The sequence below is a fragment of the Pecten maximus genome, chromosome 7 (genome assembly GCF_902652985.1).
Source record: "Pecten maximus chromosome 7, xPecMax1.1, whole genome shotgun sequence".
Classification (NCBI taxonomy): domain Eukaryota; kingdom Metazoa; phylum Mollusca; class Bivalvia; order Pectinida; family Pectinidae; genus Pecten; species Pecten maximus.
The window spans coordinates 40,834,390-40,857,087 of record NC_047021.1 but is presented as its reverse complement, the minus strand read 5'-3'; the positions used below and the strand labels follow the sequence as shown (position 1 = coordinate 40,857,087).

The 22,698-nt window shown below is 34.8% G+C and overlaps 1 protein-coding gene across 4 annotated transcripts in view; it reads left to right on the top strand.

Moving 5' to 3' along the window:
• LOC117330845 (microphthalmia-associated transcription factor-like) overlaps positions 1-21,556 on the top strand; it is a 50,364-nt gene extending 28,808 nt beyond the window's left edge. For 2 of the 4 annotated variants that reach the window (XM_033889370.1, XM_033889372.1), the window contains exons 2-8: positions 8,933-9,146; positions 11,708-11,941; positions 12,645-12,749; positions 13,953-14,121; positions 14,468-14,543; positions 16,733-16,880; positions 17,673-21,556. In XM_033889370.1, the coding sequence (XP_033745261.1) occupies positions 8,933-9,146; positions 11,708-11,941; positions 12,645-12,749; positions 13,953-14,121; positions 14,468-14,543; positions 16,733-16,880; positions 17,673-17,972 (1,246 nt within the window). In that variant the 3' untranslated portion in view covers positions 17,973-21,556. Of the gene's footprint in view, positions 1-1,287; positions 1,434-7,778; positions 7,913-8,932; positions 9,147-11,707; positions 11,942-12,644; positions 12,750-13,952; positions 14,122-14,467; positions 14,544-16,732; positions 16,881-17,672 lie in introns of those variants that run through there. The other 2 variants (XM_033889371.1, XM_033889373.1) reach the window with 2 other exon arrangements.
• The last annotated feature ends 1,142 nt before the right edge of the window (positions 21,557-22,698 follow it).

Sequence of the window (22,698 nt, the reverse complement as noted above, 5' to 3'; positions counted from 1 at the left end):
ATATGATATCAAGCATGTATAGTGAAGGAACAACAGATGGTTATATTTAAATGTCAGTCCTTACTTTATTTCAATCCACTGTTATAAATACATGCATGAACATTTATTCAAGAAATATTTATTTGTGAAAAGAAAGAACCATATTTCACAGGATAAACAGCTTTTGCAGCAGTTTAATGTATTATACAAATTTTTTAAAGACTTACAGTATTAAATTTTGGCATCTCCAAAAATATCTGAAATCCTGTCCAAGATTGGTGAATGACAGTCCAAATGATTTTGTTATTCCTTTGTTTTAAATATTATCCTGATGTAAATATCTGACATACATATTTAGGTAAGTTTGAGAACTAATTTTTCTACAGTTTATCCGTTAGTACTCTTCGGCATACATTGTAACTCTGATTGTTGTGCAGTGGGGTGGTTTAGAAGCATGACAAATTTGATTTGTTAGCTAGGGGAAATAAAAAAAGTTATTTAAATGACAATAGGCAGGAAAAGCTGAAAATGTGAAAGGAAGCATTTCTTAAACTATGGAGTGTTGAATGGAATTCCTTATAAGGATGTGGGACAAAGGGGCCCTGCAAGGGGGATGGGGCGGTAATATATATATATATAATGTATATATAGCTTTACATTGTTGTGTGCAGCCATCATTTGGTCTAAGTAGGTTGTATGTGTTTTTAAAATCTCTCGAAAGTGTATATAGCAATATTTACCCATACTAGATGCGAATACTGCAGATATTTACTGATTTAAAATAACATTGTCAGCTGATGCAGAGTTATAATTTCCCTGCACGGACATCTTTTATCACCAAGTGCACATGCTGGACTTATGAGCGGCATATAATTTGGACTTGTTGGAAATTTTAAAGCTTGGATAAAGGATATAAAATTGACTAAGTGCATTTTAAAATACTATTTCTTGAAATTCCTATTATTTTTGTTAATGCTAGGTTTTGCTTTTGGGAAAAAGTATTTGAAATCTGAAAACCTATTGGTAAAGTTTGCTAATTGCTTTTGTAATTTTGATTTTATGAATTTTATTTTGTATTTTTCAAGTATATATTTTAATTGCTTTTCTTTTTTATTCTTTTACCAGTATATAAACTATCAATAAAGGAATAAAGTATCCATTACATTGCAACAATAGTAACTAAGCTTTTTTGATATTATTTGTTAAATTTTTCACTTTTATTGAAATTTTTAGGATCACATATTGAGGTTTGTAGATTTTGCGATAGACTGCAATTTAAAAAAAGATTACATATTTTAAATATCAACTTACTACATCAAAAAAATGTTTGAGAGTGATACAAATGGTGGGATGGATAGATTTTGGTACCAAGATCTGATGTGGGAGAATCCGCTCCGCCATCTGGCATATTTGGCTGAGCTCACGAACGACTATTGTCAATTCATGAATTATCCGTAAGTATACAATATATAAAGATATAATCTCATAGTTTTCCTGATCGCTAAAAAGAAATCATTGACCTTGAGCATGAATCTGGTATTTTGCCAATAAGGGGCTTAATTATCTCCAAATTGAGACGTACTTAAAAGCTTGGCTTTGTATGTTAACTTACTGTTGATGTGATGCTATGTTCTGAGTTCAAAAGCAAGTTAAGTTAAACCACCCATGGAACGTCTCTTGAGTCTACCACTGAAATGCTATATCGTACGATCTGTCTTGTTTGCTAGCTTAGTCTTTGAATTTGTTGTAACGTACTCAGCATTTCTTCAAACTTGCTTCAAAATGATTTTTCCGTTGATATTAATGCCATAAAGTGATCAGGTGACACCGTGGTTATCGTTTCGCCTTTCACCTAGGCGGCAGGGGTTCAATTCCCCGATTGGATGTGAAAAGGTATTGTGTCGTCTGCTCGACCACGTAGGTTATCGAAGCGGAATACTCTCTCTTGTACATTTTTATCGTTATCTTGATATAACTGGCATCAAAAATTTGTAAAGCTAAATGAATTATAGATTTCATGATTTTAAGATTCAAAAAACTCTTTTCTATACTTTTATTTGAATTTTCTGAAAAAGCAAGAAGCATACAACAACTTCAGTCAGTCGTCAAAACATTTGTAAGAAGATTCATAAAGGTCCCTTATTGTGATATAATGTGGCTATTCTTAACCTTATATTGGTCACCGCAGTTAATGTATTGCCGTCTGCCTGTCCATCTGGTCGATAAGTTGGGTGCACTTGAGGTATACATGCATGTATATGAATCAATTGTTCATATTTGCACAACATTTTCTTAATGTCATGTTCTGAAACTGATTATGCAGAGTTGGAAGTCTCTGCTGAATAGGGTGATTTCAACGTTCTCCACTCTCAAAATAAAGTTTATTCCATACATAGTTTACATTAAAAAAAAAAAAGCGAATTCCAGGCTTTTTGATGATTTTCCATTTTTAGCTCACTGCGGTTATGAGTAACGGTGAGCTGATGCTATATACTCCCTGCATCCGCGTCGGTGTCCCACCCGAAATCTTTAAAGTTTTCGGGGTAAGATTACACATCTCGCACCCTTCTACTTTGGTTTATACATTTATTAGAGGTCTAGGAATGATGTTATGGCAAAATCATGCAGAGAAAATATGTGATTTTTTTTCGCATTTTACCATTTTGTGGACTTAACTTTTTTGACACCAAAACCCACTTTACACCTCACACCCTGTTAATTTGGTTTATACATCCATTAGAAGTCTAGATCTAGGAGTGATATTATAACATGTACAATTTCAAAATGGCATGCTTATATATAAATGAAAATTGAGTGCATATTAATGTTGTGATTGCTGCTGCAGGTGAGCTTTGCAATCATTGATTGCTCGATCTTGTCCCCTCTGATAAAGTATTGGTGGTCATTGAATTAATTATCCTTGATAAAAGGGCAAAAGGTCAATCTTAACCAATTTTGAAATTTTCAATTTCACTCAATTATGGTCGTTTTATTATCTATGGTAAATATAGTCTCTTGGCTTTAGCTTTTGGTAAACCAACAGAAATTTGAACCTATGTCTAAATATATATCTCAATATCGCAATGATATTGTTCCCTTTTTGGCTATTTGAGATAGTGACTTCCATCCGGTGTATTATTAAGTGCCTTACAACAAACTTGTAATCTTGGGCTTCATGGATACTTTTTAAATGGCTTGCTTAAAGGGGACATTCCTTCATTTGTATAAAGTTTAGGTTTTCAAAATTAAACTTACTGGAAAAGATCTATTTTTTCCAAGTAGTAAAAGTTATAATTTTTACATTAACACAGCAGTTTTACTCTCAAGATAAACCAAAGTTCTTTGAGTATTAAGTCCTGAAAACTCTTAATTTGACCCGAAGTACCACTAATTACCCCAAATACATACAGTATTTGTACCGGTATACCATACGCCTTTTTCCTGTACATTTCGGTGTTTATTTCATTACTTGTAGGCCCAAGTACTTAATTTCATCAATAGAAATTGTGCATACATATGTTTCTGATGTCCGAATGAAGGAGTGCCCCATTAAGTGCTGACAATTTAAGACTTGTTAACTTAAAGCTTCATGGATACTTTTTAAATGGCTTTAAGTTGAAGAGTATATAGAGTATATATATATAAACATTGTATATTGCTTGGTTGATTTTTGATTGGTTTTGATTGAATGGACATGGTAAATACGTTGAGGCAAAATCAAAATTGTACTTAGGTATACTTCATAGCTCAGTATCCTAATGCCATCATCGTAGTTATAGCGTTATCACCTGGGAAAATTGACATTAAATTAAATCCCTTTTCAAGTTATAATCTCTTTATTTGGTGTACATGTTGTATCTTACCTGGTAGCTATAAGGTAACAAGGTCATCTATATCTATTTTAATTCTATGAAATTGCTAAGGAATATTCTTTGTTCTGAAACTAGCCAACTCTCTACTATAAAGTTTACTCAAATGCGCTAAAATTTTGGGGAGGGTACATGTACTCTCCAGTTGTTGAATTTTCAGCTGGGCTGTCTTTCATGAAAGGTCATACATTTTAGTCCAGTCTGTCTATGTGAGAGATTTTGTCCAGTCTGTAATTAGTGTGAGGGATATTGTCCAGTCTGTAATTAGTGTGAGGGATATTGTCCAGTCTGTTAGTGTCAGGGATTTTGTTCAGACAACTCCTACAGTTTTCTGTCTTTGTGTTGGTCAGGAAATGAAAATGCTGACGGGCAACCATCTAAAATTTTGACATTTGATATTTGTTATGAATATATCTCAAAAAGTTCTTAGATCTTTTTTTAGACTTCATATATATGTTAAGGTTCCCATGATGCCAAATGATTGTCAAATGATTAAGTGGAAGAGGAAAATGAAAAGGTATAAGTAGCGAATTAAAGAAGGAGTCAACTGACCAATTGTCGAAGTCACATGTTCAAAGGTCAAGGTCCCTGGGTCAAAGGTTAATGTCAAATTTAGTATCTTTTCACTAATGAATATTTTATTGTGATATGAATCAATTTTGGTCAGAATTTAAAAAAAACTGAGGTTACTAGGTCAAGGTCACTGTGTCATAGGTCAGTGTCAAATTTTGTATCTTTTCACTGATAAACATTTTGGTATGACTTTTTGAAGCAGTCTGTCATAATGAAATCAGGAGTCACCTGATTAGAAGTCAAGGTCACTGGGACAAGAGTGAAGGTCACATTTTCTATCTTTTGCTGATGAATATTTTGTTCTGATCTGATGAAGCACAGTTGGTCAGAATTAAACAATGAGACAACTGACCAAAGGTCAAGGTCATGGTGTCTTCATTCTAGGTCACTTTTGTGTCAAATAGAGGAACATTTTTAAAATGATTTTTTCTCATTACCCAGGAGGCCCAGTAACCTGATATTTGACTTGTAGCATGGTGAATGGCTACCAAGTGTTTTCAAGGTCACTGTGCATGGTCAAATGTGCTAAAATCTTTTTAAAAACTTCTGAATAACCAAGATTTCCTGATATCTGATATCATGCCTGTAGCATGCTGCGGTGAAGGACTATGAAGTTTAATCAAATGAATGACATCTAAGGTCACAGAGGTCAAATATGTTTAAATTTGTAAACAACCTCTTTCCTAATAACCATGATGCCTTAGGACCTGATATTGGGCCAATAGCATGCTGTGGTAAATTGCTACATAATTGTTCAAATGAATTACCCTGACCTACTTTCAAGGTCACAGGGGTCAAATGTGCTAAAACCTCTCAATAATGTCTTCCCCACATTCAAGAGCCTGCAGATATTAAAGAAAGAGTTGCAGAACCGAGTCATTTTAGTCCAATTACAATACTACATCATATGGTTGTATAGTATTGTATACTGCAGCAAAAAGCTGAAATTGACATCGATCTTCGAATTTCGAAGACAACTGGTATATGAGCTTTACACCTTTGGGTACAAGTGCTGACCTAGTCTTCGTCTTATGAAGGTGACGGATACCGTACTAGTCATGGAAACGCCAAGAATGAACATCCTTGGTGGTTGCTTAACAAAAATCCTTTCATAAAATATAAAAATATAGTAATATAATTTATAGCTTCGTGTGTGTTCAAGTTGTCAATGATATCGTGTATCATCTTTGTCATGTAATATTGTAAGATATAGACATACACAAATTCTTTGTAGATTTTATGCATTAAATCTGTGTTGTCGACCTTTAACCATAAATATGCTTTCATAAATCATTTCTATATATATGTTCATTATAGGTACAATGTATTTGAAACATGAAACTAGCTAGTTTTGGCATTAAAGATTTATGCAACACATATATTGGCTTTTTTCGATTTTTGCACCAAAGGATTTTTCTGTTGATTTTATAAACACTTTTTTAAATTTGTTAATATTGTATTGACAAATAAGCACATTTTGCGGTGGAAATGCAAAATACGCTGAATTAAGAAAATTACTGAATTTAGATATGTATGTCACATAGATAAAATGGTTAATGGGTGTATGATATTGAGATTCCCTTTAAGATGTTGCATACTAAACAAACTTAATTTGATATTTTGTGAATTTGAGTTTCTAAATACATATTTGCATTATTGAATTATGTCTCAAAAAAATATTATGAGAAATATATTGGATTCAGGTTTTCTGTCCATTAATTTGGATGTAGCTACATGTATATATAGCTACCTTTATACGGGAGGTTGGAGATCCAAACGTCTGTGTAAAAATTTTGGCGTAGTTCTGCATGTGTTACGTATACCCAGCCAACGAATCCCACAAGGAATACAAAAATCCGGCAGTAAAGTTTAGTAGTCAAAGGGTAAAGATGACCATAACAACGTGGTGCTGGGTGGATCGTGGTTGTTCTATTTGATTAAAGTTGATCCACACAGCTGACGTTGTTCTGGCCTGGTCATCTTTACGCTAAATATATGTAGCTACCTTTAATTACTGCGATGTTGTATGCATTTCCTTAGGGGCCGCGGTGGCCGAGTGGTTCAGGTGTCCCGACACTTTAACACTAGCCCTCCACCTCTGGGTTGCGAGTTCACAACCTACGTGGGGCAGTTGCCAGGTACTGACTGTAGGCCGGTGGTTTTTCTCCGGGTACTCCGGCTTTCCTCCACCTCCAAAACCTGGCACGTCCTTAAATGACCCTGGCTGTTAATAGGACGTTAAATAAAAACAAACCAAAAAAAAACCTTATAAGGAGTCATGGTCACGGGAGAATGATGTGAAATGCATTTAAGTTGGAAAAGATTCCCCTAAATTCACAGCCAGGAAGAGCGTATAAGCATTGCAGTGTATATTGAAAGCTTGATTGAAATCAATATCATTGTAGCTTTTCTTGTATCCACGTACCTTAAAATTTCAAGGTCACACAATATATACTTAGTATGTATATAGATATATACCAAAAGATGTCAACAGATAAACTATATATAGGTCTATCTGTGAAATCGACATTACTATTCTAGTCTTGAGTATCAATAAATTTTCATTACTTAAAAAATATTTGACAAAAAATTTACATCCTGTTAGAGAGAAAAATACAGATGCTGATATAGAAATAGATCATCAGGTGGCTAGATTATACTGTACTTATATATACAGTTTATGTAATTTGATTCTCTGTGATATAAATGTCACTGTTAACATCTACCTTATCTGAATGTGAAGAGCCTATTCAGGGAAATTACACAAAACGTTTCTGTTTCTTCATGTTGTAGGTTGAAATATTGATAAACTGATGTAACGTGATACAGACAGGCACATTTTGTTTATCTTGTCTCGACAGGCTTCTATGTATAAATATGGAATGCGTAATCATTGTTGTCGCCCAGTATGTTGTTGCTGTAATCAAATCTTAATCTTATTGACATACAACATTTCTGATAAATTTTTATAGGGGGTCAAGTAAGGAAAGCTTTAGATAATATTTATTTTCATTTATGTCAAATTTTATCCATATCATAAAATTTAGATTAGAAAACCTATCTATCAAACATAACTATGAATTTTTTTTGTTATTATGTTAAAGTTAAAAAAATTATCATTGCAAAAAGATATGTCGGTTGAAATAATTTCTGGGTGCAACTGTGTGGAAAATTAGACGTGTCCTGTTGTTGTAGTGTCGACATGCTTTGAAACACTTATCTCTGTCTGATATATGTATAAATATATAGGGCAATTCTATTGACCCTACCGTCAAAATCTGATCTTTAACCCGTTTCTATACAAGTCTGAGGAGCAGTCATTATCTCAGTTGCCCATGATAGGGGAGACATCATTATCTTGGTGTAGTAAGGCATGAGTAATTTGTTGTATTTCATCAATGACAGTGCTTTGTGTGTGACTTTTTTAATGGATTTGAGAAATACACAATGTCAGAAATCGGTGTGAAATGTCTTCGTATGTCGCTATTGAGGTGAATATATATAACTTTGATCTTATTGTAATTGATCCGATTAATAATTGATTAATTAATTGAAAAAGATTTTTGATAGAATGTTAACATGTATGATTATGGTGTATACAAGTATTGGATTAAATCAACAATAAGCCATGTTGTATGTCTAAAACTATCTTTGAACTGATTGTCTTCAAATTATCAAGTTCATAACGGATTGTCTAACAATTGGTGTCGTCATCGATCAGCAAGTAGCCATCAACATTTACTTGTCCTGACACCTCATCTACTGACTTAATATTAAAAGTATGGTGTCAGACCTGGGTTTTTCTTGCGCTGAGTACAAGATATTCATGGCCACCATAGTTTCCAGGTTAAAAAACAAGTCCACCAAACATTCTGTATATGCTTCCAATTTAATAAGGCTTATAATTGGAAATTAATTTACATGGCACGATTTCTTTTTGATTCACATTGGTTCACTAAGTAATGTTCATACTCGTTCATTCAAATCTATACAGGTTCAACAAACTTTAAATGGGTTTATTTAAATTCATACAGATTCAATAAAACTTCATACAGGTTCATTTAACTTCATACAGTTTTACCAAACTTAATGAGCTCTAGGTTCACCACAATTAATTCATACACGACACACAGGTTCAAATAATTCATACAGGTTCACTAATTATCTTCATACATGTTCCAACCAAACTTCGTACAGGTTGACCTAAATTCATTCAGACGGTTACCAAACTAAGACAGATTCAACAAATCAAAACCTTCAAGGTTTGGCATAGCTGTACTATAATTAAATTAGTGATCTGATTTTTAATTCCACTTAAAAAATTAAAAAAAAAAAAAAAAATGAAGAAAACTTAAGAAAATGTTAAGAAAGTTACATCATAAATTGAGATATTGCAGTTGAGAAGAATAATATTGGAGGCCAACAATGTCATTAATTGTAAATCATGTATTGTCATCTTTGACAAAAATTTGTTGTGGATCATTAAAGATTTATTACTTTTTCCATTGCAGTCCGAAGGTGGAACTGAAACATGTAAACATGCCACTACGGGCCAACCTGAGGTTGCAGCTGCAGCGTGCGCAACTGGCAGAAGAAGTTGAGCGTGAAAAAGACACATCACTTCTATCCCAGTCTCACCGTCCTGTCTCCACCAAACCTCAGGTCATCCAGGTGCCCCTGTCTCAGTCCCTCAACTCCGGCGAAGTTCCAGTTCAGATCCTCAAGGTCAGATAATATATGAATTTTTCACAATTTGGACATATTATACATGTACAGTGGGCCTAATTGATGTTCCTCTGGTTAATTTAAGAATCAGTTGATGTACATCAAATCTGTATCAGATAATTATTGTCTATAATATATATTGAATCAATCAGATCTGAAACATAGGCTCTTAGCGCTATTGTATATTTGTAGTAACATTACCTTTAAGAAATTATTAAGTCAATGCAAAAGAAAAAAAGGTCTCAGATGGTTGAAACATTTAAAGAATTTTATCAAGGACAAAAATAAGACTGATACTTTGAAAAAAATGTACATTATGACTTTGTAATTATCTACAAAGGATTATTTTGTAAAAGATTACAAAAAAAAAAAAAAACAAGTTCATGGATAAATCGACAGTTAAAAAGTACATGTATATAAGCACAAAACTTATGTTACACTTAGTGGAAAGGTTCAAGGCAACAACTCTCATTGTAACTGTATCTGACTCCCTCCTCGTACTTATCATTGAGTTTGTGCATGTAACAGGCCATGGCCACAGACTACATTTCCTTCAGGTTGAGAGGTGACAGAGAAAACTATCATCATCTAATTGATGAAGGAAATACACACTTGCATTCTTAGTCAGATAGGCAGTATCAAATTTATCACCTCCTCTCCCTATTAAACCATAATGGATTGGTCCGAGTGATTGTTTTTGTCCAGTCTTTTGTGAGACAGGGGGTTGACAGCCTAGCCTGGACATGAAATTGAAGATGTATTTAGTGTGTAAAACATATGGTTTAGTCACACAACTGAAATGGGATGATAGATAGCTGAGTCAAGGGACAAAGGTTATAGGTATACAGTCTATACGTGTACCGGGAATCCCTAGGGAACATAGCTTGGGTATTCGTAATTTCGATTATTTCCTGTAACAATATTTACTAATATCTTCCTTTTAAAACTGATTTCGAACAAGTTTTGCTGTCATGTAGGATTTGTGTATTAAAAAAAATGTTTTCTATCTATATATTTGTACATTTCAAGATAACATTTTTAGTCCACCATCATCAGTTGTTAATTGACTCTGTTGTTTGTCCGTCCAACAACAATTTCTTCAAACCACTTCTTCTTAACCACCGTCTATATAAATTAACCTAAGTTGACAAGTCGAAGCATCCTTTGGTGGCTATAATTCAAAATTGTACAATTGTGAAATTCACTACCCGGGGACATCACATCCTAGCTGAAGAAAGTTTACTATAGTTTTTGTAGGGAGATTATATTTTGGGCTGTATTTTGTCAATAATCAGCTGGAAATTATTCAAACTTGTTGGGATGGAATGCCAGTTGAGCTAGGATATATGGTTCTGTTGACCCCCGACCCAACCCCAGGGGCTAAATATAAGAGGCAATGTCAAAACGAGGTCATATTGGTTAAAATTTCAGTGATCTTCTTAAGCTTCTTGACACATCCAGATATGTCAGAACCTCAGCATTCTTCAGAAATGGAAAGGTCTAACAATCTTGTAAAATTGAGAAATTTATTATCCAAGGGCATCATATTCCCCTAAAACTGCTAAAACTTTAACCCTTGACCTGAAGGCCACAGCTGGGTCAAATTTAAAAAGAAACATTTGAAAGACTTCTTCTGATTAACGTAAAGGCCTAGAATCAAGATGATTGGCTGATAGGTTCCCATTGTGATACCCGGTGTAGCAGCCTATTCTTTCCCCCCTGCTAAAAGTTTCCCTGGGGAAACAATTGACTAGCTGATTCTTTCCCCGGGGAAAGAATCAGCTAGCCAATTTGTTCCCCCCCCCCCCTAGTTGAAAGTTTTCCCCCCGGGGAAAGAATCAGCTAGCCCATTCTTTCCCCCCTATCAGCTATGTTAGCGGGGAAACTTTTGCCTAGCCCATTCTTTCCCCCCTATCAGCTACATGTATGTTAGCGGAGAAACTTTTGCCTAGCCCATTCTTTCCCCCCTATCGGCTATGTTAGCTGGCAATGTTTGCAAAAAGAAACAGATTTTACCCATATTCAAGGTCGCAGCAGGGGTCAAATTTGACAAAAGACAAAAGTCACAAAGTATCGAAAAAGTAGGTGGTCAATGTGGCCTCGACTTGCACAACTATAACCAAGGGGAAACAATGCGTCCATCTTGAGAAATATCCTTCTAAGATTTCTAAAGAAGTAGCACTATTAGGATTGTTTACAGAGGGACAGGGCACAGACCACAAACAAGGGGCAATTTGAATAGCTCATCATCTATCTGATGATGATTGGCAAAAAAAAAACCCACACACACACATATATATATATATTCATGTTTATTGCCAATAAGTCAATTATGTGATAAAATTTTCATACACATAAACTACTTTTCACTGGAACTTAATACTATGGGTGTGAGTTCACATGTGTGACATGCATCAAAAGTAGGTCACATTTTGACCTTTTACCTACATTAAGTGGAAACTGAAATTCAATGAATTTTTTTTTTTTTTTTTTTTGACGTTTGAGTTAAATTACTCTACTGGAAATCATTTGAATTAATACAAAATTTTGTTTTTTTACAGGTTCAAACCAAACTAAAGAATCCCACACAGTTTCATGTACAGGAGAGTAAAAAGCGACAGATCCAGGCCTTCCTGAGTAAGTCACTAGACAGCTCGGCAGCAGTGCAGTCTCTCCCAAACATCTCCACAATGACTATAAACTCCAGTGATCTCGGACAGAGTGGAAGTGCACCGGTCGACCCTGACAGTCCTTTGTCCATGGGACTTTGCAGCTCCGCAACTAGTGTTTCTGATGTAAGTCACTGTCATAATAAAAAACGTAAAAATATAGCATTTTGAAACAATAACAAAGTTTACATTTTTTTTTCACCATTATCACCCTCGAAAAGTTCAGATGTATAACTTTAAGATCTTTTGAGTTTAAAGTCAATAGCTAATTAATGAGCATCTTGAAGAAATATTGTATTTGCCTCTTTATTTATGATGCTTTCGGTGTGATAAGTATTTATCTTTAGGACGCTACTATTATTTTTTCATATTATTGGCATTTATATATAAGATATTTTTCTATACCCTGGGTGTATTTTGGTGACAAGCAGTGTGGAATGCTGTATAGTTTGTTTATATGCTGGGTTTTATCGCCCCATGAACACCCAAGGTCATTTTGAGACGAGGCCTCTTTGTAGTAGCTGGTGACTACCTCACTAAACAATACACGAAAGACCCGGCGATCGCATGCCATCATGGGCAATTCAGGTAGAGTGTCTAGCCCAAGGACACAACCACAACAGCACACCAACTCGTGTCTCAGCTTCCCGAGAAATGCAAACGACACAGTAAGGAGTGTCGAACCACACGCCTCGGACCTTCACGCCAGGTTATGTACAGTGGCTGGCACTCTAATTGACAGAGCTTTGACGGCTCCTGAATGATTTGCTGTCCTTGAGTAGCATCTTTAAATATAATGCTGAATTTAATGTTAATGTTTTTTTTGTAGATGGACAATCTCCTCAGTGATATTATCAGCTTAGAATCTGTGGACGCTTCTGTAGATCACGATCTCAACTTTATAGAACCGTCTCTCACACATATGTCATCCACAGTAAGTCTTCCTCAGCCTGCTCTCATAATCCATTCTCAAATTTTAATGGGGCCTTTGTTAAATGGGTCGAAAATTGGCTTGAATACATAATATATACACATCACTTTTTTGAACACGCCTTTAATATCTTCTTTATGTGGTCAATTAAACATGCGCTACATAAAATTCATTTGATTGCATGATAATTCTTCTAATAGTTTCTTATCCGAGTCAAAACTTCTGAACTGTTGAAGATATGTTGTTGAAACTTGCAGAATGCTTACACCACCTTAAATTTCTAATAATTTCTTGTCTGAGTCATAACTTCTGAACTGTGGAGGATATTTTGATGAAACTTGTAGGATGCTTGCACCACATAAAGCTGATGTGCAGTACATTGCATTTAGCTAGGTCACTGTGACCTTGACCTCAAGGTCAAAAGCCAAATAAGTGAATATTTTTCAATAATTTCTACTAAAAAAATAGAAGATATTTGAAGGAAACTTAAAGCATAATTGTTTCACCTTAAGTTGATGAGAGTGCACTGGGGTTACGTCACTGTGACCTTGACCTCAAGGTCATGGAAGTGCAATTTTCAGCAATTTCATGTCGAGGTCAAATTTTCAAACACTTGTAGCATAGTTGCATCCTTTAAAGTTTTGTGCACTGCTGTGTGCTCACTGTGACCTTGACTTCAAGGTCATAGATCAAAAAAAGCAAATATACATATTAGCTAATAAGGGGCGATGTGTTTTTGTTCACTAAAACCAATCTCTAGTTGTTTCTTGTAATCAAGGCTTTTTATGCATATACTTACATGTATATGTTTTACACTGTAAATTACACACGTTTCCTATGCCTATCTAGCTTATAAAGATTTTAAAATCAAAATCACCAAGGTGTTTGTTTCTCTAATGTACAGATATCATAATGTAAAATGTAACACAGATGTCGATTTTTCTTCATTTGATCTGGACAAAATATTTCAATTTTTTTTTTCTTGAAAAATCAAATTATCCATACTTAAAGATTCTTATGTGTTTGATAAATGTTTAAAGCTACATCTTCAAACTGATTTCTGTGACTAATTTGTTTAGTCCCCTGCCATGGAACTAAATAGGTGCACTTCTAGCTCAGGCAGGGGACTTTGTATTGCTGTTGCAATACTATCCATCCTTGTTGTATTCAATTTTAAATTGACTTGCATTTTCATGATATATTTAGCTACCGCAGTCGAATTTGGTGAATACAGTACACGACGTTACATCAGGGACAGAATCCTCTACTTCCTGTCCTGCAGCATTTAGAAGGGCAGAAACGCCGCCATTTATGTCGGAGGAAGAATCCCGCTTATGGCAAAAAGATCGACAGAAGAAGGACAACCACAATATGAGTAAGTTTTATTGGTATAAATGTTAAAAGGCAAAAGTGGCTTGAAAAGTCATCCACAATATTTATTACTTTCCTTGTTGAAAAAGAAATTATAAATTTAAATCGTAACATGCATAACTTGACATTAAACAAAAAATAATATCGTTTTTAGCTCTTTCACTATTCAGGAGGTTTCAAATACAAATTGATTGCTTGTTAAAAAAGAAATGATAAATATAAATTGTGACTTACATAATTTGACATTAAACAAACAATAATATTGTGTTTAGCACCTTCACTATTTAGAAGGTTTCAGATACAAATTAATGTTTAAGATATAGCTTAAAGTCAAATATTTTTGTGTGCAGTTGAGAGAAGGAGACGGTTTAACATTAATGACAGAATCAAAGAACTCGGAACACTGCTGCCCAAGACATTAGATCCGTAAGTTGAATTAAAACATCCGCATTTCTTAATACACACTAGTTCACCTGCACTCATACACCACCAGCCTTAAATGACCATTTAGCATAGCGGGTTATTTAGCGAGGTGTAAATATTAGCTAATCTCTCAGGGCATGCATTAACTCATTTGTACCGCTGGGTAAAGAGGAACAGATGAAATATACATGTCATTTAAGTAAGAATTGAACTTTAGACCTTTTGGTCAATGACTGGTCATTCTACTGTGATAACAGTTCAGATACTTTATTTGTGTGATTTTTGCACTCTTGGCCCTTGGCTATCTGCTTGTTGCTGATGTTGCTGACCTGATTAATCTAGGGCTGTGAAACAGATGGTGTTAATCAATAATGTGTAGTACAAATCTAGATAACCCAAAAAATATGTTCACTTTTCACTATTATCCATTTTTGTCAACGAAGATGCTGGATTATTTTTCCTATATTTTAAACATATGTGGCCTATTTGCGATCTCATAAATTTTGGATAAAAAAGGAAGATGAAGAATACATTAAATAGTTGAACTGATATGAATTAATTTCACTCAGGGGGGGGATGAGGCCTTGAAATAAATATCACTCTCATTCTTCAAAATGTCAAAGGCTACACGGTGAGCTGAACATGGGATTAAAACGAGTTGGTTACAGTGAATTAGTAGGAGCCTTGACTTTAACCGGTTTTTTCCGTACAGAGGCTAAATATAATCCTGTAATGTATTTATTGATGACATGGCAATAGTGTTATGTATTATACATGAATCTCAAAAATATTTATGGCTTAATTGGCTGTATGGCGCAATTGCTTCATGGGTTAGGTTTATATGTACGTAACCCACTTAGTAAACAATGACGGTGGGGGTTGGGTCATAATAGAATCACATTGTTAGTGCATTTGAATCGTGCACCCATGTGTGATGACAATGTGTGTTCTTTCATCCTTGAAAGCTTACAGTGTGCAGAATTTCTCCAGATTTTGGACAGATTTAGTGCATATTCATACCTTAACATATTATAACATCAAGCGCTAGCTCTGCATGAGTTTTTAGCTCTCATGGCACAAAGTGCCAGTGAGCTTATATGGTACGGTGAAAGAGTGGGCATCTAATGTCTGTCTGTCCGTCCGTCAACTTTTAACTTCTTCTAGAAAACTACAAACAACTGAGAACTGATATTTGGCCAGGGGGTACATGGGAAATAGTACCTTAAGTTTTCTTCATATAAATGACTTTGACCCATTTTCAAGGTCACAGGGGTGAAATAGTGAAAATTCATCTATGATATTTCTTCTTAAGTTCTAAAAGAACCAGGGCATTCATGTTTGGCCAATAGGTTTCTGCCATTTATATTATTTAGTTCTATTAAATGTTTTTTACTCTAATTACCTTCACATATTTTCAAGGTCATAGGGGTCAAATATATTCCAGACAACAAATAGGTCCCTCATATAAATGACCTTGACCTATTTTCAAGGTCACGTGGGCCTAATGGTTCCTTTGCAAATCTTCTGCTCATGTTGTGAAAGAGTCAGGGTACTCATCTTTGGCCAGTAAGTACATGCTATGGAGTACTATGAAATTTCTGCATACCAATAACCTTGATTTATTTTCAAGGTCACAGGGGTAATTTCTGTTTCCTTACATCATGATGCATCAGAGAATCAATTCACCTTTGTTAGAAATATTGTATACCATTGCCTAAAACATCACTAGCATATTACAGTCAACATGAAAATTGGAAAAAATAATTTTGCCATAGTTCCTAACTGGCCATGTGATAGTTCCTAACTGGCCATGTGAGTGATTCAGGTCCTCGGTGGATCTTGTTAGGCCCACCATCTGATTATTCTGGGCTATTCATATTGTCTTTTGTCCGTAGGTCTGTCTGTCCGTTCCACCAGTGGGATTCAGCTTAAACCTTCCTGAAATGATCCTCAGGTGGTCCTGACCAAGTGTTATTATTTTTCGGGATGCTCAGTAATCCAAGATGACGCCATGACCAACATATAGTATTGCACAATCCCAATTTTTGTCGGTACCACTATGTATATGACTATGGATACTACAATGGTACTGGAGTCTGTTATAGTCAGGTGACCGTTAAGGCCCATGGGCCTCTTGTCTGCAGGTTCAGTGAGTGCCATTATGTGACAAAGTTTGCTTGGTCTTTATCCAGGGACCTGCGACAGAATAAAGGCACCATTCTGAAGGCCTCGGTGGATTACATAAGGAGACTGAAGAAAGACCAGGAACGTAGCAGACAAATGGAGGAACGGCAGCGAGGACTAGAGCAGACCAATAGGAAAATGCTTCTCCGTATCCAGGTACATATTCATCATTTTCTCGCAGGCGATGCCTATAACACTCCTAAAATTAAAAACAATTTGCCAGCAGTTTATTACTAAAATTTCTTATAAATAGCTTCAAGTTTGAAAATAACACATCTTTTCCTTTTAGTAGGAATCCTCATGATATATTGGTGGGCATGAGTTAAGGTTAAAGGGTCAAAGGTCATCTGTTCTGGATGTGCCACAATGTGTTGTGTCTCATTCCGATTCAATGTCATACAAATGTACCTTAATTGAGAGCCCCCTTTGTCATACTGATGTACCTTGAGAGCCCCCTATATCATACAAATGTACCTTGATTGAGAGCCCCCTATGTCATACAAATGTACCTGGAGAGCTCCCTATATATGTCATACACATGTACCTTGAGAGCCCCCTATGTCATACAAATGTACCTTGATTGAGAGCCCCCTATGTCATACAAATGTACCTTGAGAGCTCCCTATATATGTCATACACATGTACCTTGAGAGCCCCCTATGTCATACAAATGTACCTTGAGAGCTCCCTATATATGTCATACACATGCACCTGGAGAGCCCCCTATATATGTCATACACATGTACCTGGAGAGCCCCCTATATCTACTAAAACTGAAGTGTTGATTTCCATGCAAGGTATAGAGAGAAAGATCCGAAAAACCAGAGCACATTTGTAATTTAACTTAGATAAGAGTGCGCTGAAATATACAAGTAAGCTATGCAAGCTCTATTAAGCCTGTTTTTTTTTATCTTTGGTGTGCTAAGCTATGGCTTGGTTATTTTACAGCAATTGGAGCTACTCATGCAAGCAAGTGGTATGAACACTGGCATGCAGGACGAAATCGAAAACTTCATCATGCAGAGCAATGCATCCAATCATATTCAACAGCAGCAAAACATTTCAATGACTCTGACAAACACACAAAATCTGTCGCCAGCGGTTACAGTGACTCCAATAGAAACCCTTAGCCACACTCATCATTTATTGGACGATTTAATGGACGACACATCTCCATTGGGTATCGACCCGATGTTGTCTTCGGAGCCTGTCAGTCCTAACGATATGGACGATTCGGAAGAACTGTGATAAAGTTTTGTTAATTATGATCCATTTGTACATACAAGCCAGAAAAATGATTGAATTCCTTTAGTTTATGGTGTACCCTGAAATGCAAATATCAATTGTATATCAAAATGAATTGGAAATGTCAGTGCTGGCACACCGACGGAGGTTGATTTTTCTGGCTTGGATAGCTGATTGAAATGAGAATTTCATGTTATAATGTGAAAGTTGATAGCGTTACAGTTTGTAAGATTGAAATATTCAAAGAATATTTTATCAGATGGAAAGAGTTTTTGAATTGAATGGACACTGAGAGAGTTGAGAGCAAGATACAAAAAACATATCTATGTGTTTCTTGTAATAAATGGTACCAGAATTGTATAGCTATCTATTATGGATACATGTTAACAGGCGGCCATTTGTGGTATAGTCACATGAACCCCACAAGTCAACTGTACATGTCATTGAATTAAATAAAGGACATGTATTGATTATATTAAACAGTATATCGGTCCTGTTAAAAACTTATAGCATTTGAAATGCTTCCGCAGCAGTAATGCATGTATATTGGGAAACTGGGGACATGTGTGTATAGGTTAACAATAATGGTACATGCATATAGATAAAGACTTATCTCAGCTCAGTCATTTGTCCTCTTACATTTGAAGAAACAGACAAGCTAGCAGACAGATTATAATCGCTGTTTGTGTTAAAAGATAAACATCTTTCCAAATAAACATCAAACAGAAAGTCTTATTATTTAAATATTATAAAACCAGCTTATATATGTATGATTTTTAAGTCCTGGAGTGACATTTATGTGAATTTATTGATATCAGAAAACCCTTGGTTCTGCTTAAAATTTTAAGGATTGTCCGGGGTTTGTGAGTTATGTTTATAATATATCTCGTGCAGGAAATGAATAGAAAATAGTTTCTAGGTATATACACTTTATAAGTGTGAGGTTTTGAATCCTAAGAGAACGAAGAATTTTCTTGTCGATCCATGATCTGCTTGCTGATATTGAACTGTCGCAGATTCCTGCAGATTACCTTCATATGGTAATGATCTAGGTTTCTTCTTATAATACAGATTATAAGCATAAAATACAAGGTATAATTCGTCTTCATTTACCTGAAGGTGCTACAGAGTTTCAAACTGACACCGATGTTACAGAAATTAAATTATGGAATCCTGTGGAAAATGTCAAAATTACCAAGAGTCATTTCAAGTATACAATGAAAAATCCAACAGTTGGACATACCATTCATTTTCGAAGTATACATGCTTTAATCAACAAGAACACTATCCATGGATTTAATTGTAATTCAAATAAACTTATTCCTCTTGAATATTTAATTTTTTCATTGAGAGTGAAATGATAGTCGTATCAGAAAAAGTTATAAAAAATGCCTGTATTTTGATAATTAATGTGAAAATTGGATTCTTTTACAGAAAAAAATATGTGTAACTGAATTGGATTTTTTTATGAGCCAAAGACCGGATTTGACATTCTGTCGTCTGGCCAGTAGATTTTTATGAACAATCATGAACTCTTAAGTTTGTCACGACCTTTGGCCCTTGGATTTTTAAAGTAAATTTGACGGCAATAAATCTTTAAGTATTTACATGATATTTGAAATAGTAGTGCTTGTGTCCCCTTGGAAATGAACACCAGATATTATTGATTTTTGGCACAGAACAGTCTGAAAATGTTTATGTGTATTGTAGATAGTATGTATATATACCATGTTGTTGTAATATATTCATCGCAAATTTCTATTTTTATATTCTTACACACCAAACACATTGAAAATGATATTGTCTCTTTGATGATAAAAAATGTTATGTACATAAATGCTGTAATTATTAATTATGATTTCTCCAGTAAATGATGTTTGATAAAAAATGTTATGTACATAAATGCTGGAATTATTGATTATGATTTCTCCAGTAAATAATATTTGATAAAATATGTGAGCTTTGCAAAAATGATACTTCAATTAACAGTTATGCTTTTAATTATCACCTGCATGGGATATTGACGACAGCATCTTCTTGATCGGAAGATACTTTCTGGGATATTTACCTCGTATTTGTGCACCTGCGCAACTTAATCAAGAAAAACAACAAAAAACCTGTGTAAACAAATACAAATTCCCTGTAGTTATATTTCATAAAAAGCCATTTGGCCATTTGCACTCTTAGATTGACGTGGAAAGATATTTTTGAAAGCTCACAAACACAGTTTTCAATCGTTTTTTGTGTTAAAAGAAAAATATCATTCCAAATCAGTTATTGTGCTATTTCTGTGGTCCACTAGTAATCGCTTGATCGTTAGTGTGCCATTTCTGTGGTTCTCTAGTAATCGCTTGATCGTTAGTGTGCCATTTCTGTGGTTCTCTAGTAATCGCTTGATCGTTAGTGTGCCATTTCTGTGGTTCTCTAGTAATCGCTTGATCGTTAGTGTGCCATTTCTGTGGTTCGCTAGTAATCGCTTGATCGTTAGTGTGCCATTTCTGTGGTTCTCTAGTAATCACTTGATCGTTAGTGTGCCATTTCTGTGGTTCGCTAGTAATCGCTTGATCGTTAGTGTGCCATTTCTGTGGTTCGCTAGTAATCGCTTGATCGTTAGTGTGCCATTTCTGTGGTTCGCTAGTAATCACTTGATCGTTAGTGTGCCATTTCTGTAGGTCCTATATAGTTTTAAGTGAACATGTGGTGAACATTGTATATTTCTTGATTAAATTTTAATACTGCGTGAAGTGATCAGTTTAATTTTGAATTAAAATAAATGATGAAAAAATTCAGTCTTTGAAAAAGAAGGGAAAGTGCAATGTGAGAGTGCTTAGTGTATATTTGTACATTGATTTTTGAAAAATTCAAATGTGCAATTCTATTTATTTTAATGAATAATTGGGCATGTATTCTTACTTAAAAAGAATACAAAATTTAAAATATTGTTTCTGTGGGCTGCTAGTATTGATAATTTATTGGGCATATAGAGTATTTAAAAAGAAGTAAGAAATTTTATATTATTTGATAAATGCTTATCCTTTACATAGATGTCCACCAATTTAAGCAGGTGATTTTTTTATATGTCTAGTTTTAATTGCTTTGACTTTTGAGTTGGTCAAATTCAAATTTTATAAAGGTTGAGTTTTAAAGTGATTGAGGTCAATGTTAAAATTTGAAGTAATGTATCCAAATATTGGAGCGCCTTTTTATCCATAAAGGAATAAAGATATAGGTGTTTGTGCATGTTTTTCGTCTGTGAGAGTTACATGATGCTAGATGCAAGTATGTATTGAATTTTAAAAGATTCTCAGAATGGGGATTAGGCTCTGTCCAGGTAACTAGTATTGCTATGAAAAATAAGTTGATTTCCACCTACTTTGATAAAAGTGATGACATTTTATTTTAAAGATTGATTTTATACATTATTAAGTTGTTTTCATTGTTTGATATAGACATTTTTGGTTAAGTTGGTCCCGCTGTGTCAGATAGATTTGACATTTGTGTATATTAGTAGTGTAAATAGTCAGTATCTTCTTATCATGTTACACTTTTGCAGAATGAATAGTATTAAAAATATTAAAAGAAAACAATGAAGTGTTTGGTGTTATACTTGTTGGTTATACCCCCCTCCTCCAGTAAAGGGGTATATAATGATCATTTTGTATCGTCGTCCCTCCGTTAGTTCGTCCGTCCGTCCGTCCACAAAGTTTACTACTCGTATAACTTTGGTATGTGTTTACTGATTCACATGAAACTTGGTCAAGATGTTCGGTTTACAAAAATACGCATTAAAGTAAAAAGTTGAGGTCAAGGGTCAAGGTCATCAGATTCAATGGTCAATGTAAAATTTCAAATTTTTTTCAATGATGAACATTTGTCAAGGTCGTCTCGGGTCAGATGTCAAGGTCAAATTTTGTAGCTTTTCACTGAAGGGCTTTTTATTATGACACTATGAATCAATGTTGGTCAGAATTAAACAAAGAGTCATCTAACTAAAGGTCAATGTCCTTGGGTCATAGGTTAAGGTGAAAGTTTCTATATTTTCACTGATGAATATTTTTTATGATACTATGAAGCAATGGTGGATTTAAACAAGGAGTAAACTGACTAAAGGTCAAAGTCACTGATCAAAGGTCAAGGTCAAACATAAATCTTCACTGATGAGCATTTTGTTGACACGATGAAGCAAATTTGTTCAGAATTAAACAAGGAGCCTACTGACTAAAAATCAAGGTCGTCTTTGGTCAGATGTCAAGGTCACTATGTCAAAGGTCAAAGTTTGTAGCTTTTCACTGAAGCACATTTTATGACACTATGAATGAATGTTGGTTGAATTATAACAAGGAGACAACTGACCAAAGTTCAAAGCCAGTCGGTCAAGGTCAAATATGTATCTTTCCATTGAACATTTCATAATTACACTTTGGAGCAATCTTGGTTAGAATTAAACTAGGGGTCAAATGACCAAAGCTCAAGGCCACTGGGTCAAAGGTAAAGGTCAAATTTTGTATCTTTTCACTGAAGCACATTTCAGGACACTACAAATCAATGTTGGTTGATTTTTAACAAGGAGGCTAATGACCAAAGGACAAAGTCATTGGGTCAAAGATCAAGATAAAATTTTGTATCTTTTCACTGATGAATATTTTGCTATGATACTAAGAAGCAATGCTGGATTTAAACAAGGAGTCAACTGACTTAAGGTCAAGGTCACTGATCAAAGGTCAAGGTA